The following is an 18,857-nucleotide window of genomic DNA, read 5'->3' on the forward strand; positions in this document are numbered from 1 at the left end:
TTCTTCGTCCAGGTATGTAAATGCCACTTTGATTGATCTTATTAAGCTATAAGTTTCTCAACTTTGTTTTATGTTTCTCAAGGAACATATTATTCATAATAATGACTCCTAGGTCCTTCTCGTTTTCCACTTTTTAATTTCTTCCTCTCCCAATATATATGCTCCCACTATTCTTTGTTTGCTTCTTCCAAATTGTATTATACTACACTTCTTAATGTTGAATTCCATCTCCCACTTCCTACTCCATTCCCATACTTTATTGAGATCGCTTTGCAGCGACTCACAATCTTCTTCGGTGTTCACTTTTTCAACATTTTTGGATCGTCTGCGAAGAAGCTCATATAACTTTCAATTCCTTCATCCATATCATTAATATATATAGCAAACATTATTGGATTATTTGTCTCATATCACCACTTTCATTTTTCTTTCATGCAAGAAGTCTTCCATCCACTTAAGTAGTTTGCCCTGTATTCTTCCTGCAGTTTCTAATTTCTTTAGCAATTTTTTATGTGGCACCTTATCAAAATCTTTTTTTCAGGTCTAGTAATGCACAATTAGCCCATCCATCTCTTTCCTGTATTATGTCTATTTGTCTTGAATAGAAGCACATCAGGTTTGTGACACATGATCTTCCTTGTCTAAATCCAAACTCCCTCGGATCTAGTACATTTTTTTCCCCAAATGCTTTACCCATCTAATTTTGATAATTCTTTCACAAAGTTTTGCTACCGTACTTGCAAGAAAGACCGGTGTATAGTTTGTAGGGTCTTCTTTGTTTCCTCCCTTATATATTGGTACTATGTTTGCTCTTTTCCAATCTTTTAGAACAGTGGTTCTTAACCTGTGGGGACCCCACTGGTGGGGAATGGCGGAGTTGCCAAGTGGGGAATGACCGGTCGGACAGAAGAACCACTGTCTTTTCATATGTATTTTATTTCCATGTGATAACTGTTAGTAAAAAATCTAATATATGCAAAAAAAAAAAAAAAAAAATAAGGGCCGTAAAATGGCACAAAAAAGCAAAGCGTATATTTACGTACTAAACACTGCATGGGTTAAAATCGAATTTGTCAAAGACCGATGCTGTGGTGGGAAATGGAGAGTTGGCTCACTAAAAAGTGGGGAATTGGAGAAAAAAGGTTAAGAACCCCTGTTTTAGAACTTTTCCTTCTTTCAATAAACTGTTTATTAGACTATGTATTTTGTCTCTTAGTTCGTTCCTGCATTCTCTCAAAATCTAGTTTGCCATTTTATTTGGACCATGCGATTTTCTAACATCGAGATCACTAAAGTGATTCATTATTTCATTCTTTGTTACTTCTGTTTCTTTCATGGGGGGAATTTCCCCCTCCCACTCGTCATCTCTCCGTTGTATGTTCTCTCTCGTAAACACTGATTTGAAATGCTTATTCATAATTTCTGCCATTACTATTTCCTCTGTGTATTCTATTCCTCCTTGTCGTAGTTTCACTAATTATTGTTTGTTTTTCAGTTTGTTGTTTACAAATCTGTAAAATAGTTTTGGTTGATCTTTACATTTTTCTATGACATGCTTTTCGTATTTTCTCTTCTCTTCTCTGCGCATTTATACATATTCATTCCTATAATCAGTAAATATTTTCCAGTTTCGGGTTTTTTGTCTTTCCCCCATTTTATCCAAGCTTTATCCCTTTTATCTTTTAACTCTCTACATCTTTTGTTGTACCAACATTTTACATACTTTTTCACTCCTTTATAAATTGTTGTCAATTTTTTCCATTTCTCTTCTACTTTTGTTTCCTCATTGTATATCCTTTCCCAATCTGCTTTTTGAAGAAAAAAAAAACTCGTTTTATCAAAATTTGTTTTTCCATACATCATTCTTCCCTTTCTATATTGTTCGTTTTTTCTCATGTATTTTTCTTCATTTAGTTCCAGTTCTACTAATATGTGGTCACTTTTACGTATTGGTGTCTTATATTCAATCTTGTCCACCATTTCAAGTTCTGATGTGATTATTAGGTCTAGTCTCGATGGTTCTTCCTCATTTCTATACCTAGTATTCTCTTGTATCCATTGTCAATATATGTTTTATAATCATATCAAGTAGTACATTCCCCATACGTCATCTCCCCACTTCACTGTCATCTCTTCCCAGCAGATTTCTTTACAATTAAAGTCACCCATTATAATTATTCTTCCTCCATCATCTATTATCTTATCTAGTGTTATCCTTGTGTCTTCTAACATATTTTTGTGTTCTCTCTCTTCCCACGAAGCCGTTTTAGGAGGCACATAATTTACCACAAACTTCCTGCTCTTCTTGTGCCTGTCCTCTATTTCCAACATGATCATAATCCACTCTATTCTCTCCATATGTAATATTCCTCACCTTTATATCCTTCTTAGTCATGAACATAACTCTACCACCTTGTTTTACTTCTCTGTTTCTAATCCAATATTATATACACCATGTCCTACACTGTTGGGTGGTAATGGACCTTTCAATTTTGTCTCCACAATTCCCATTATGTCAGATTCCTTTTCCTTCAGGCAATCATTCAGTTCATTCAAGCCTGTTATTAATCCATCTATATTTATGAAGGACACTTAATTTTATGCTACTTCCATCCTGTTTTCTGTTTCCTTTCCGTTTTTCTCTCCTATGAACCATTTCCTCACTTACATATCCACTACTCTCCAATAGAATTTCTCTTTGTCTAACTGTTCTGTTCTCGTTTTCCCCCCCTTGTTTTTTCTTCTTCTCTTTCCTCTTTATTCATCTCTCTTTTTATCCATACATGTTCGTACCGATCACTTTCTGCTATTTTTCCTGTTTTTGAAAAGACATTCTTTGCTGTCGTTTGTGACCTGAATTTAACCTTAATTAGTCTGGTCTTGTCTACACTGTTTTTCCCAAGTCTATATATTTCTTCAATTTCTTTCTTTATTTCCTATTCACCTTCTTGAAATATTCTTAGTACCCTGTTCACTTTTTTTTTTCTTCTTAACTCCTGTAGTCCTATTTGGATTATGTTTCTCTTCCCAACATAATTATACATTTCTTTTTATCTGCTAAGTCTCTTACAATATTCTCCTTCTCTCTCATCACTTTAATAAGTATGTACTTAGTGTGTTCCTTCATCTAAATTCAATTTTGCTATTTTCCTGAACCTTTTTCCAACCACTTACCTCTTTTTCTATGGACTCTTTATTCTCTTCATTAATCCTAGTTAATTCCTCATTCTCATCCTTTACTTTTAACTGTCATTTTAATTGTTCTATTTCTGCATTTAGGTTAGGAACTCCTTTAGTTCTTCCAATTTATCAACTCTTTGTGTAATCAGTGCAAGTTAACTGAACCAAACCTCCCATTGTTCGTTCATTTTTGTTAGTTTTTCTCTATACTTGCTAATCAGGGGAAGTTGTCATCTCCTCCCTCATTAAATCCATGGAAATAATTATCTTCACCTTCCATTGCGCTGCCCTTATCTATATTTCAAATTTTTACATTTCTTTGACTTCACCACTATCGTCTGCGCATTCTTTATTGATATTCCTTCTGATTTCCAGGGCCCGTTCGTCCCCTTCCTCATTTTCTTCTTTTTTCCTCAATAATCCCTCCCCTTCTCCTTTTCTTCACCTTCACACTACACCACGAGCTTTCCCCTTCCCTACTAATACAATACAGGTACTCCCTCATTGTTGAGATGCACGAAAATTGATGTTTTTCCAGAGTTCCAATCTTCGCTGTCACTTCGACTGTCGTGTGTGTGTTTGTGTGTTTGTGCACGTGAGCTTTTACAGTCATTTGCAAGATGATAAACATATGTGTGTTCATGTGGTATAATGAAATCCATAATGAATTTGGGTGTTACAGGGTGACTCTTGTGGGGCAGAATGACCAGTGGTATATGGATGAAGGACGTCTCTCCAAACTCATGTGTGAGGACGCGCCCCATCCAAAGCCACGAGAAAACGTCAAGGAATGCTGCGCCTGCAATGAAGCGAAATATGAGGTATGCAAGGTTGGCCATAATAATGAAACTTGGATCTTACAGTCTATCAGGTTCAGACATCAGCCCAAATACTCAAAATTTATTGGGTGTTCATGTGTGATGTGCATTTGCATGAAATATTCTAAGCAAGGATGCATATAGAGTGAAAAGAATTATCTTTGAAACTATTGTGCATATCTGTGGTGGGGGAAAAGAATACTGCCTCCAAGTATTTCCACTTGGATCGTAAGAGGCGAGAAGAAAGGGACGGGGATTGGGACTAGGCATACTTCTCCTTGTAGCCCCACAGGGGACATTCCTAAACGAAAAAGTAAAGGCATAAGAGGGTCTGGGAGTTTTCCGACCAGCACCCTAAGGTTTGGGTCTTTTAATGTGCGTGGATGTGGTACAAATGAGAGTAAAAGGGAAGAGATAGATAGTATGTTTGTGAGAAGAAAGATGGATGTGTTGGCTTTGAGTGAAACTAAGTTGAAAAGGAAGGGTGAGTGTAAGTTTGGGAGTGTAAGTGGGAGGTTATCAGGAGTGAAGAGAGGGCGAGGGAGGGAAGGGGTGGCTATTCTAGTAAGTGAAGAGATAGGTAAACGTGTAGTGGAGTGGAAGGAGGTTTCCTCAAGGATAATGTGGATGAAGGTGAAACTGGGAAAGTAGTTGTGGGTCTTTGTAAGTGCATATGGGCCTGGCAGTGAGAAGGGTATAGAAGAAAAGGAGGCCTTTTGGATAGATTTAAATGAGTGCATAGAGGATTTAGGAAGAAATGACAATGTAATAGCACTGGGAGACCTTAATGCTAGGGTAGGAAATGGTCCAATTGATGGAGTGGTTGGGAAATGTGGAATTCCAGGAAAGAATCGTAGTGGAGAGTTGATGGCGGAAATGTGTCTAGAAAGAGAGTTGATGATAGCAAATACAGTGTTTCGGAAGAAAGTCAAGCATAAGTACACATGGGAGAGGGTGGTGGATGGAAGGGTGGTAGATAGAGCGCTGATGGATTATGTAGTTGTAAATAGGACTATGATAGGAAGAGTTAAGGATGTACATGTGCTAGGGGGAGAGGGTGGGGAAATATCAGATCATTTTTTGGTGGAAGGTAAGTTGAGAGTGGAGGATAGATGGAGAAAGAGGAAAGGGACAAAAGGTAGGGAGGTGCTTAGAGTGAACTCTTTAAATGAAAAGGAAAAGGAGAAGGAGTACAAGAAGAAGCTGAAGGAGGAGTGGGAGGGAGTGAAGGATAGAGTAGAGCTAGGTGTGGAGGAGGAATGGGGATGGTTCAAGGAGGGAGTCACAAAGTGTGCAAGGATGGTCCGTGGAACAAGAAGGACAGGAGGAAATAGAAGGAAGGGTAGTGAATGGTGGGATGAGGAAACAAAGAAGGTTGTAGAAGAGAAGAAGCGAGCTTTCACAGATTGGTTACAAAATAGGACAAGGGAGTCATATGAGAGGTACAAAGAAAAGAAAAGAGAAGTAAAGCAAAAGGTAAAGGAGGCAAAGAGGAGAGCAGATGTGAAATGGGGTAGGAGTATGACAGAAAATTTTGAAAGTAATAAAAAGATGTTTTGGAAAGAAATTAAGAGAGGAAGAGGAGGCGAATCAAGTAGAGAAGAAATGGTAAAAGGTGCAGATGGAGAGATGATAATGGAAGAGAAGGCAGTAAGGGGAAGATGGGCAGAATATTTTAGGGAGTTGCTAAATGTGAAGGAGGATAGGGAGGGAAAGATAGCTGCAGTGGGAAATGCTAAGAAAATGACCGTGATGAGTTAGGAAAATGGAGGAGAAATAAGGAAGGATGAAGTGAAGTGAAGGAGGTACAGTGTTGGTGGACTGGCTGGTGAGGCTATTTAATGTTTGCTGGAGGGAGGGTAGAGTGCCAGAGGACTGGAGGAGTCCCTGTATAGTTCCACTTTACAAGGGAAAAGGGGACAAGTGTGAATGTAGTAGTTTCAGAGGGATTAGCTTGTTAAGTGTAGTTGGTAAGGCTTATGGGAGGATCTTGATTGAGAGGATTAGGAGAGGAACAGAGGGAGTAATTGGTGAGGAACAGTGTGGATTTAGGACGGGTAGAGGTTGTGTAGATCAGATCTTTGTGGTAAGACAAATATGTGAGAAAGCTATAGGAAAGGGGAAGGATGTTTTTTGGGCTTTTATGGATCTGGAAAAGGCTTACGATAGGGTAGACAGAAAGACACTGTTCTAGGAGCTGTCAAGAGTTTTTATGAGAGTAGTAGAGCTTGTGTCAGGATTAGAAATGGAGAGAGTGAATGGTTCGAGATAAAGTTGGGACTTCGTCAAGGATGCGTTATGTCGCCCTGGCTGTTCAACTTATACATGGATGGGGTAGTGCGAGAGGTAAATGCAAGGGTAGTGGTTAAAGAAAATGGAGAAAAGTGGGAGGTGAGCCAGCTGTTGTTTGCTGACGATACTGCGCTTGTGGCAGGATCGGAGGAGGGATTGAGGAAGTTGGTGATAGAGTTTGGGAGAGTATGTGATAGAAGAAAGCTAATGATAAATGTGGGTAAATGTGCCTTGTCCTTTTTGGCTACCCCCCTGGTAAGGGGAAAAAAGTCTTGGTATATGTATGTATGTAAAAGTAAGGTGATGAGATGTACAAGGGGTGAAAGTGGTAGTAGACTGGAAGTGAGCATTAAGGGAGAGCGACTGGAGGAAGTGGATAGTTTTAGATACTTGGGTGCAAATGTTGCAGGAAAAGGTGGAGTGAAGGTGGAGGTAGAATGTAGATTGAGAGAAGCGAGTAAATGCCTTGGTGGATTAAAAAGTGTAATGAGGAATAGACATTTGGGAATGGATGCTAGGAGGAGACTGTATGAAGGAGTGATTGTGCCAACAGCACTATATGGGGCAGAAACATGGAACATAAGAGAGGAAGAGAGAAGGAGTTTGAATGTGTTTTAGATGAGGTGTTTGAGAAGTATGATGGGGGTTACTAAGCTAGATAGAGTGAGAAATGAGGAGGTGAGGAGGAAAACGGGGGTGGAAAGGGAGTTGGGAGATAGGGTTGATGAAAGAGTATTAGGATGGTTTGGACACATGGAAAGAATGAGGTTAGAAAGACTAGTAAAAGAGGTATGGAAGGCAGATGTGGAGGGAGTGAACATGAGGGGACGTCCTAGGATGAGGTGGATGGATGGGGTGAAGAGGGCTTTGGGGAAGAGGGGAATGTCTGTTGAGGAAGGACGGGAGAGGACAGAAAACAGGGGTGAATGGAGAATGGTTGTATATGGATGATGTTGTGATGCATGGGGTGGAATGGGCGGGGGGATGGGGGGTGGGGTGGTGTGTGTGAGCAAAATTTGACGCAGCCCGAAGGGATTTCTCCCCGTCTCCTCCTTTTATGCATGGGGGGATGGAGAGGGGGGTGGGTCGCCGGATTGACGAAGCGGCCTTGCTGTGGATGTGCTGTGACTTGTGACACTGCTTCTGACCAAGGGCAGTGGACAAGGTGCAGGGATGACCCGTCATCTGGGAGGTGCTAAGATAAGAGAGTGGAGGGGTGTGCAGTGTATTAAGGGATGTAATGGGTGGGAATGATTTTATGCCTTTTCCTTTTTGGCTACCTCCCTTGTAAGGGGGGAAAAGCCTTGGTATATGTATGTATGTATGTATATATATATACATATATATATACATATATATATATACATATATATATATATATATATATATAGATATATACATATATATATATATATATATATATACACGGAATCGGTTAAGCCACTATCACTTGTCATGTGCTAGCGCAGGTTTGAATCCTTGGCTGTACCACATTTAAGTTTCTCATGTATTCCTTCTCAAGTTTCTCAATGTTGATGGCTTAGAATTAAAGTGAATTGTGGTTGATAAATCTAAAAATGTTGACTGGGACCCATTCAATGTTGTACAAATACTTTCCCGCATTGTATACTATGATAGTGGGGATGGGTTGAACGCAAAATTTCGTATACGTGTATGTAACTGGAGCATACAAATATCTAAGAAAAGTTGTGCTCAACTTATATCTCTCCCAAAGGCGCAATCGGTTAAGTCACTATTGCTTGTCACGTGCTAGCGCAGGTTCGAGTCCTTGGCTGCACCACACTTCAATTTCTGTATATATTACTCCTCGAATTTCTCGATGTTGATGGCCTAGAATTAAAGTGAAATGTGGTTGATAGATGTAAATCTGTTCACTGGGACCCATTCAGTGTTGTATATATATATATATATATATATATATAATATGTATATATATACATATATATATATTTATGTATATACACACCAAGGGTTTTTCCTCTTTATAAGGGAGGTAGCCAAAATCAAAGGCATAAATACACTCCCACCTATTTCGATCCCACATACTCCACTCCCATCCACCACCCCTCCCTCCCTCTTTTCTTAGCTCCTTCTGGATGAAAAGTCATCCCTGCATCTCATCCACTGCCCAGGGTCAGATGCAATTCAGCAGGACACAGCACATCCACAACAAGGCCACTTCATTTAATCAGCAACCCCCCTCTCCATCCCCTCATGCAGAAAAAAAGAAGACAGAAATCACTTCAGGCTGTGTCAAAATATCTTTTACACATACTCCTTAACCTTTCATCCCCCACACACTCCATTCCATGCATCACAGCATCATTCATACATAACCATTCTCCATGCACTTTTATCTTCTTTCTAGTGGTAATTGTGGCTCAACAAATACAAGAATGTCCGGGAACTTACTTGGTTGCATTCTCAGACAATTGGTCTGAATTGATTTAGAATTTAAAGGCTTCTTATGAGAAGATGTAAGAAAGTCCCTTGCCGTCTGGTTTCAAGATAGGAGTGTCTGGTTCCAGAGCTCTGGGACTTTTTGAGTGGACTGACGAAAAATAGCCGTATATGGCGGGACTCTTACGTGTTCGAAAACTCGAAGCCACGGGTTAACTTTAACTTTAAGCAAATTCTCAAAGTTCCTGATTTTAAATCAAAATTACCTTAAATATTCAATAAATAAGGGAGGGGAGTTTAATCGTATTTTATTCAAAGTTACGATAGGTGTGGTTCGAAGATTCGGAAAAGGTTCCTGAATCAAAAGAAATTACTGTAATGCCTTGAGGGAAATCACCGAACCAAGGTAAACATTATGATACCCAAACAACAATTACCATAGTCTTCTCCTTTCCTTCCTCAACAGACATCCCCCTCTTTCCCAATGCCCTTTTACCCTATGCATCCATCTCATCCTTGGTCACCACCTCATGTTCACTCCATCCACCTCTGCCTTCCATATTTCTTTTACTAATTTTTCTTCACTCATTCTTTCTATGTGTCCAAGCCATCCCAATACTCTTTCATCAGCCCAATCTCCCAACTCCCTTTCCAACCCCTCCCTCCTCCCCACCTCTTTGTTTCTCAATCTATCTAGCATTTAACCTTATTCTCTCTTTCTCTTATGCTCCATGTTTCTGCCCCGTACAGTGCTGTTGGCACAATCACCCCTTCATACAATCTCCTCTTAGCATCCATTCCCAAATGTCTATTTTTCATTACACTTTTTAATCCCCCAAGTCTTCTCTGAATCTACATTATACCTCTACCTCTATTCCTCCCTTTCCCCACCACATTCGCCCCCAAGTATCTAAAGCTATTCACTTTCTCCAGTCTCTCGCCCTTTGTACTTACATATATACATATACCAAGGGCTTTTCCCCCTTACAAGTGAGGTTAGCCAAAGTCAAAGGCATAAAGCCACTCCCACCCATTTCATCCCCATATATTCCACTCCCATTCACCACCACTCCCTCCTTCTTTTCTTAGCTCCTGGATGACAGGTCATCCCTGCATCTTGTCCACTGACCTGGGTCAGAAATAATGCAGAAAGACACAGGAAATCCATGGCAAGGACTCTTCATTTAATTGGCGACCCCCCCTCTCCATCCCCTTGTGTAGAAAGACAGAAGACAGGGATACTTTGGACTGCTTCAGAATATCATTCACACATACTCTCTATCCCCTCCCATCCCATATATATATATATATATATATATATATATGTATATATATGTATATATGTATATATATAATATATATATATATATGTATATATATATGTATATATATACATATATATATGTATATATATATGTATATGTATATGTGTGTGTATATATATATATGTATATTTATATATATATATATATTTATATATATATATATATATATATATGTATTTACCTAGTTGTATTTACGTAGTTGTATTTTACGGGAAGGGGAGCTATGCCTGTGGTGTCCCGTCTTCATATCTCATTTTATCTAAACTATTTTTAAATTCATGTATTGTTTTTGCACACACCACTTTCTCATCTAACTTGTTCCAACTGTCTATTACTCTGTGAGGAAAGCTGTTCTTTTTCAAATCTCTTCTATAGCTGTCTTCCTTGATTTTCTTTCCGTGTCCTCTTGTATTTCTATCATCCCATTTTATCAGATTCTCTCTATCAGTAATTTCTATGCCTTTCATGATTCTGTAAATAGCTATCAAATCTCCTCTCTCTCTTCTTTGCTCTAGTGTCTGTAGTTCAGGTTTTGCCAGTCTCTCTTCATATGATAGTTTTGAGAGTGTTGGTGCCAATTTTGTAATTGCTCTTTGTATTCTTTCAAGTTTTTTTATACATTTTTTTGTACTTGGTGACCATATCATTGCTGCATATTCCAATCTTGGTCTTATCAGGGTGATTAGAATTTTCTTCACCATTTCTTCATCCAGGTATGTAAATGCAACTTTGATTGTTCTTATTAAATTATAAGTTTCTCCAAAAATCTTATTTATATGTTTCTCAGGTGACATATTATTCATAACAATGACTCCCAGGTCCTTCTCATTTTCTACTTTTTTTATTCCTTCTTCTCCCAATTTATATGATCCTGTTATTCTGTTTTTGCTTTTTCCAAATTCCATTATACTACACTTTTTTGTATTGAGCTCCATCTCCCACTTCCTACTCCATTCCTGTACTTTATTCAGATTACTCTGTAGCGATTCACAATCTTCTTCCGTGTTCACTTTTTTCAGTAGTTTTGCATCATCTGCAAAGAAGCTCATATAGCTTTCAATTCCTTCATCCATATCATTAATATATATAGCAAACATTATTGGGGCCAGAACTGTTCCTTGTGGAACACCGCTTATTACTTCATCCCATTTTGAGTGTTTGTCTCTTATCACTACTCTCATTTTCCTTTCTTGCAAAAAAATCTTCCATCCAATTAAGCAGTTTGCCCTGTATTCCTCCTTCAGTTTCTAATTTCTTAAGCAACTTCTTATGTGGTACTTTGTCAAAAGCTTTTTTTAGGTCTAGAAATGCACAATCAGCCCATCCATCTCTTTCTTGTATTATATCTATTAGCCTTGAATAGAAACATATTAAATTGGTGACGCATGATCGTCCTTGTCTGAATCCAAATTGCCTTGGATTTACCACATTGTTTTTTTCTAAATATTTTACCAATCTACTTTTGACAATTCTTTCTCAAATTTTTGCTATTGTACTTGTTAGGGATACTGGTCTATAGTTGTTAGGGTCTTCTTTATTTCCTCCTTTATATATGGGTACTATATTTGCTTTTTTCCAATCTTCTGGAACTTTTCCTTCTTTCAAGGAACTGTTTATTATGCTATGTATTTTGTCTGCCAGTTCATTCCTGCATTCTTTCAAAATCCAGTTTGCTATTTCATTTGGTTCATGTGATTTTCTGACATCAAGATTACTCAAGTGTTTCAATATTTCGTTCTTTGTTACTTCTATTTCTTTCATGGGAGGGACTTTCTCTTTCCATTCGATCTCTTCAGATTGTATGTTCTCCCTTGTAAACACTGATTTAAAATGTTTGTTCATAATTTCCGCCATTTCTATTTCCTCTGTGTACTCAACTCCTCCTTGTCTTAATTTCTCCAAGTCTTGTTTGTTTTTCAATTTGTTGTTTACAAATCTGTAAAATAATTTTGGTTGATCTTTACACTTTTCTATGACATCTTTTTCATATTTTCTCTTTTCCTCTCTACATGCTTGTACATATTCATTTCTATAACAGGTATATATTTTCCATTTTTCAGGCCTTCTGTCTTTTTTCCATCTGGTCCAAGCTTTGACTCTTTTGTCTTTTAACTCCCTACAAATTCTATTGTACCAGCATTTTACATATTCTTTTTCTTGTTTTTGTCTTGGGACATACTTTTCCACTCCTTTTTTGTAAATTTTTGTCAAAATATTCCATTTCTCTTCCACTGTTGTTTCTTCTTTGTACATTTCTTCCCATTTTTCTTTTTGAAAGAATTCTCTTATGTTATCAAAGTTTGTTTTTTCATACATCATTCTTCCTTTTCTATATTGTTCATTTCTTTTCATATATTTTTCTTCATTAAGTTCCAGTTCAATCAATATGTGGTCACTTTTACTTATTGGTGTTTTATATTCAATCTTGTCCACTATTCTAGGTTCAGATGTAATTAATAAGTCTAGTCTCGATGGCTCTTCTTCATTTCTATACCTAGCATTCTCCTGTATCCACTGTGTCATTGTATTGTCAGTAATCATCTCAAGTAGAGCGTTTCCCCATGAGCCGTCTCCACCCTTTACTGTCATCTCTTCCCAGCAGATTTCTTTGCAATTAAAGTCGCCCATCATAACTATTCTTCCTCCATCTTCCATTATGTTATTTAATGTTATCTTTGTGTCCTCTAACATACTTTTATGTTCACTCTCTTCCCACGAGGCTGTTTTCGGAGGCACATAATTTATCACAAACTTTCTGCTCTTCTTATCTCTGTCTTCCACTTCGATCATAATCATCTGTACTGTATTCTTTCCATATGTGACACACCTCACGTTTATATCCTTCTTAGTCAGGAACATAACTCCACCCCCTTGCTTTGTCTCTCTGTTTCTAATCCAATAATTATATGCATCATATCCTACACTGTTGGGTGGTAGTGAACCTTTTAATTTTGTTTCTACAATTCCCATTATGTCTGTTTGTTTTTCCTTCAAATAATCATTCAGCTCATTCAATCCTGTTATTAATCCATCTATATTTGTGTAAGACACTCTTAGTTTTCTGCCACTTCCATTGTGTTCTCTGTTTCCCTTTTGTTTTTCTCTTGTGTGTCGAATTTCCTTAGTTTCATATTCACTACTCTCCAATAGAATCTCTTTTTCTGACTCTGTTCTGTTCTCGTTTTTTTCCTTAGCTTGAAGTCTTTTCTTTTTTCTTCCTCTCTTTCTTCTTTATTCATTTCCCTTTTTATCCATACCTTTTTATATTGTTTACTTGTTGCTAGTTTCCCTGTTTTGGATAAGATATTCTCTGCCGTCGTTTGTGACCTGAATTTAATCTTAATTGGTCTGGTCTTATCTGTACTATACTTTCCGAGTCTGAATTTCTCTTCGATTTGTTTCATTGTTTCTGGTTCATCTTCCTGAACTAATTGTAGTAAACTGCTTACTTTTTCATTTTCCTCTTTGATTCTTGAGGTTCTATCTGGGTTATGTTTCTCTTCCATTCCTAATATGATTATACATTTCTTTTTGTCTGCTAAGTCTCTTACAATATTCTCCTTCTGTCTCATCACTTTGATAACTGAGTCTTCAGTTTGTTCTTTCATTTGCTGTTTAGTTATATCAGTAAATGCAACTTTACTATTTTCCTGTATCTTTCTCCACCCCTGTGCCTCTTTTGCTATTGTTTCTTTATTGTCATTATTGTTCCTTTTTAATTCTTTATTCTCCTCTTTTACTTCTCTTAAATGTCTTTTTAGTTCTTCTATTTCATCAGTTAAGTTTTTGTTCGCCTTCTCTAGTTCTTCCAATCTTTCAATTTTTTCTGCAGGTTTGACATTTTACCGAACCTAATCTTCCAATGTTCAGTCATTTGTTCAAGCCTTTCCTCCAGTTTTGCTAGTCGGGGGAGGTTGGTATCCGCCTCACCCTCTTTAAATCCTTGGAAATTGTTATCTTCACCTTCCATTGAATTGTTCTTATCTATGTTTCTAATCTTTACATTTTTGTTAGACATTTCGTCGTCACTAAATTGGTCGGGACCTCTTTTGTTTACATGGCGTCTGCCTGCCTGGGCCAAGTCCTCTCCTTCCTCATTTCCTTCCATTTCCCTCAGTAATCCTTCCCCTTCTCCTTTTTCCTCACTATCCCCTACACCACGAGCAATTCCCCCCACCCTGTAAATACAATAGGTACTTCCTTTGCTTCGGGATCCACGAAATTTCACTTTTTCTTCAGAACGTCCTCTAAGCCGTCCGTTCGTTGAAGTGTGTATTTACCTAGTTGTATTTACCTAGTTGTATTTTACGAGAAGGGGAGCTATGCTCGTGGGGTCCCGTCTTCATATCTCATTTTATCTAAACTATTTTTAAATTCATGTATTGTTTTTGCACACACCACTTTCTCATCTAACTTGTTCCAGCTGTCTATTACTCTGTGAGGAAAGCTGTTCTTTTTCAAATCTCTTCTATAGCTGTCTTTTTTTATTTTCTTTCCGTGTCCTCTTGTATTTCTATCATCCCATTTTATCAGATTCTCTCTATCAGTAATTTCTATGCCTTTCATGATTCTGTAAATAGCTATCAAATCTCCTCTCTCTCTTCTTTGCTCTAGTGTCTGTAGTTCAAGTTTTTCTAGTCTCTCTTCATATGATAGTTTTGAGAGTGTTGTTGCCAATTTTGTAATTGCTCTTTGTATTCTTTCATACATACATACATATACCAAGGCTTTTTCCCCCTTCCAAGGGAGGTAGCCAAAAAGGGAAAGGCATAAAAACACTCCCACCCATTTCATCCCTAAATACACTCCACACCCCTCCCACCCTTCCTCTCATCTGAGCACCTCCTGGATGACGGGTCATCCCTGCACCCTGCCCACCGCCCTGGGTCAGAAGCAGTGTCGCAAGACACAGTACATCCACAGCAAGGCCGCTTCATTTAATCGGCGACCCCCCCTCTCCGTCCCCCTTTGCATATAAGGCGAGGACGGGGAGAAATCCCTTCGGGCTGCGTCAAAATTTACTCACACATACTACCCCACCCCCCATTCCTCCTCATGCAGTCACAACATCATCCATATACAACCATTCTCCACTCACCTCTGTCTTCCCTCTTCTCCCTTCCTTCCTCAACAGACATTCCCCTCTTCCCCAAAGCCCCCTTCACCCCATCCATCCACCTCATCCTAGGACGTCCCCTCATGTTCACTCCCTCCACATCTGCCTTCCATACCTCTTTTACTAGTCTTTCTTCACTCATTCTTTCCATGTGTCCAAACCATCCTAATATTCTTTCATCAACCCTATCTCCCAAATCCTTTTTCACCCCTGTTCTCCTCCTCACCTCCTCATTTTTCACTCTATCCAGCCTAGTAACCCCCACCATACTTCTCAGACACCTCATCTCAAACACATTCAAACTCCTTCTCTCTTCTTCTCTTATGTTCCACGTTTCTGCCCCATACAGTCCTGTATTCTTTCAAGTTTTTTTTTTATACATTTTTTTGTACTTGGTGACCATATCGTTACTGCATATTCCAATCTTGGTCTTATCAGGGTGATTAGGATTTTCTTCACCATTTCTTTATCCAGGTATGTGAATGCAACTTTGATTGTTCTTATTAAATTATAAGTTTCTCCAAAAATCTTGTTTATATGTTTCTCAGGTGACATATTCATAACAATGACTCCCAGGTCCTTCTCATTTTTTACTTTTTTTTTATTCCTTCTTCTCCCAATTTATATGATCCTGTTATTCTGTTTTTTTTTTCTTTTTTCCAAATTCCATTATACACTTTTTTGTATTGAACTCCATCTCCCACTTCCTACTCCATTCCTGTACTTTATTTAGATCTCTCTGTAGTGATTCACAATCTTCTTCCGTGTTCACTTTTTTCAGTAGTTTTGCATCATCTGCAAAGAAGCTCATATAGCTTTCAATTCCTTCATCCATATCATTAATATATATAGCAAACATTATTGGGGCCAGAGCTGTTCCCTGCGGAACACCGCTTATTACTTCGTCCCATTTTGAGTGTTGGTCTCTTATCACTACTCTCATTTTTCTTTCTTGCAAAAAGTCTTCCATCCAATTTAGCAGTTTGCCCTGTATTCCTCCTTCAGTTTCTAATTTCTTAAGCAACTTCTTATGTGGTACTTTGTCAAAAGCTTTCTTTAGGTCTAGAAATGCATAGTCAGCCCATCCATCTCTTTCTTGTACTATATCTATTAGCCTTGAATAGAAACATATTAAATTGGTGACGCATGATCGTCCTTGTCTGAATCCAAATTGCCTTTGGTTTTGCACGTTTTTTTTTTTTCTAAATATTTTACCCATCTACTTTTGACAATTCTTTCACAAATTTTTGCTATTGTACTTGTTAGAGAGACTGGTCTATAGTTTGTAGGTTCTTTATTTCCTCCTTTATATATAGGTACTATATTTGCTTTTTTCCAATCTTCTGGAACTTTTCCTTCTTTCAAGGAACTGTTTAGTATGCTATGTATTTTGTCTGCCAGTTCATTCCTGCATTCTTTCAAAATCCAGTTTGCTATTTCATCTGGTCCATGCGATTTTCTGACATCAAGATTACTCAAGTGTTTCAATATTTCATTCTTTGTTACTTCTATTTCTTTCATAGGGGGGACTTTCTCTTTCCATTCGTTCTCTTCAGGTTGTATGTTCTCCCTTGTAAACACTGATTTAAAATGTTTGTTCATAATTTCCGCCATTTCAATTTCCTCTGTGTATTCAACTCCCCCTTGTCTTAATTTCTCCAAGTCTTGTTTGTTTTTCAGTTTATTGTTTACAAATCTGTAGAATAGTTTTGGTTGATCTTTACACTTTTCTATGACATCTTTTTCATATTTTCTCTTTTCCTCTCTGCACGTTTGTACATATTCATTTCTATAACAGGTATATATTTTCCATTTTTCAGGTCTTCTGTCTTTTTTCCATCTGGTCCAGGCTTTGTCTTTTTTGTCTTTTAACTCCCTACAACTTCTATTGTACCAGCATTTTACATATTCTTTTTCTTGTTTTTGTCTTGGGACATACTTTTCCACTCCTTTTTTGTAATTTTTTTGTCAAAATATTCCATTTCTCTTCCATTGTTGTTTCTTCTTTGTATATTTCTTCCCAGTTTTCTTTTTGAAAGAATTCTCTTATTTTATCAAAGTTTGTTTTTTCATACATCATTCTTCCTTTTCTATATTGTTCATTTCTTTTCATATATTTTTCTTCATTAAGTTCCAGTTCAATCAATATGTGGTCACTTTTACTTAATGGTGTTTTATATTCAATCTTGTCCACTATTCTAGGTTCAGATGTAATTATTAGGTCTAGTCTCGATGGCTCTTCTTCATTTCTATACCTAGTGTTCTCCTGTATCCATTGTGTCATTGTATTGTCAGTAATCATCTCAAGTAGAGCGTTTCCCCATGAGCCGTCTCCACCCTTTACTGTCATTTCTTTCCAGCAGATTTCTTTGCAATTAAAGTCGCCCATCATAATTATTCTTCCTCCCTCTTCCATTATCTTGTTTAATGCTATCTTTGTGTCCTCTAACATACTTTTATGTTCACTCTCTCCCCACGAGCCTTTTTTGGGGGGCACATAATTTATCACAAACTTTCTGCTCTTATCTCTGTCTTCTACTTCCATCATTATCATCTCTACTGTCTTCTTTCCATATGTGACACATTTCACGTATATATCCTTCTTAGTCAGGAACATAACTCCACCCCCTTGCTTTTTCTCTCTGTTTCTAATCCAATAATTATATGCATTATGTCCTACACTGTTGGGTGGTAGTGGACCTTTTAATTTTGTTTCTTCAATTCCCATTATGTCTGTTTGTTTTTTCTTCAAATAATCATTCAGCTCATTCAATCCTGTTATTAATCCATCTATATTTGTGTAAGACACTCTTAGTTTTCTGCCACTTCCATTGTGTTCTCTGTTTCCCTTTTGTTTTTCTCTTGTATGTCGATTTTCTTTAGTTTCATATTCACTACTCTCCAATAGAATCTCTTTTTCTGACTCCGTTCTGTTCTCGTTTTTTTCCTTAGCTTGAAGTCTTTTCTGTTTTTCTTCCTCTCTTTCCTCTTTATTCATTTCCCTTTTTATCCATACCTTTTTATATTGTTCACTTATTGCTAGTTTCCCTGTTTTGGATAAGATATTCTCTGCCGTCGTTTGTGACCTGAATTTAATCTTAATTGGTCTGGTCTTATCTGTGCTATACTTTCCGAGTCTAAACTTCTCTTCGATTTGCTTCATAATTTCTGGTTCATCTTCCTGAACTGATTCTAGTAATTGGCTTACTTTTTCATTTTCCTCTTTGATTCTTGTGGTTCTATCTAGGTTGTGTTTCTCTTCCATTCCTAATATAATTATACATTTCTTTTTGTCTGCTAAATCTCTTACAATATTCTCCTTCTGTCTCATCACTTTTATAACTGAGTCTTCAGTATGTTCTTTCAATTGCTGTTTGATTATGTCAGTGAATGAAACTTTATTGTCTTCTTGGTTTGTCTTCCAATTCTTAGCTTCTTTAGTTATGGCCTCTCTGTTTTCTTTACTATTCCTCTTCAATTCCTCATTCTCCACCTTTACTTCTCTTAACTGTCTTTTTAGGTCTTCTATTTCATCAGTTAAGTTTTTGTCGCCTTCTCTAGTTTTTCAATTTTTTCAAATCTCTCGGCAATTTTTGTCATTTTGCCAAACCTAACTTCCCAGTTGTCAGACATTTTTTCAAGTTTTTCCTCCAGTTTTGCCAGTCAGGGGAGGTTGGTATCCGCCGCCCTTTCATTAAATCCTTG

General features: G+C 37.5%; 1 protein-coding gene across 2 annotated transcripts in view; it reads left to right on the forward strand.

The window, feature by feature from the left end:
• The window catches only part of LOC143039379 (spondin-1-like), a 294,073-nt gene that overhangs the window by 144,859 nt on the left and 130,357 nt on the right, over positions 1–18,857 (forward strand). For both annotated transcript variants that reach the window (XM_076209302.1, XM_076209301.1), the window contains exon 5: positions 3,863–4,001. In XM_076209302.1, coding sequence (XP_076065417.1) covers positions 3,863–4,001 — 139 coding nt within the window. The remainder of the gene's footprint in view (positions 1–3,862; positions 4,002–18,857) is intronic.

This window comes from Oratosquilla oratoria, chromosome 26 (assembly GCF_046742065.1).
Source record: "Oratosquilla oratoria isolate Oo_2021 chromosome 26, ASM4674206v1, whole genome shotgun sequence".
NCBI lineage: Eukaryota > Metazoa > Arthropoda > Malacostraca > Stomatopoda > Squillidae > Oratosquilla > Oratosquilla oratoria.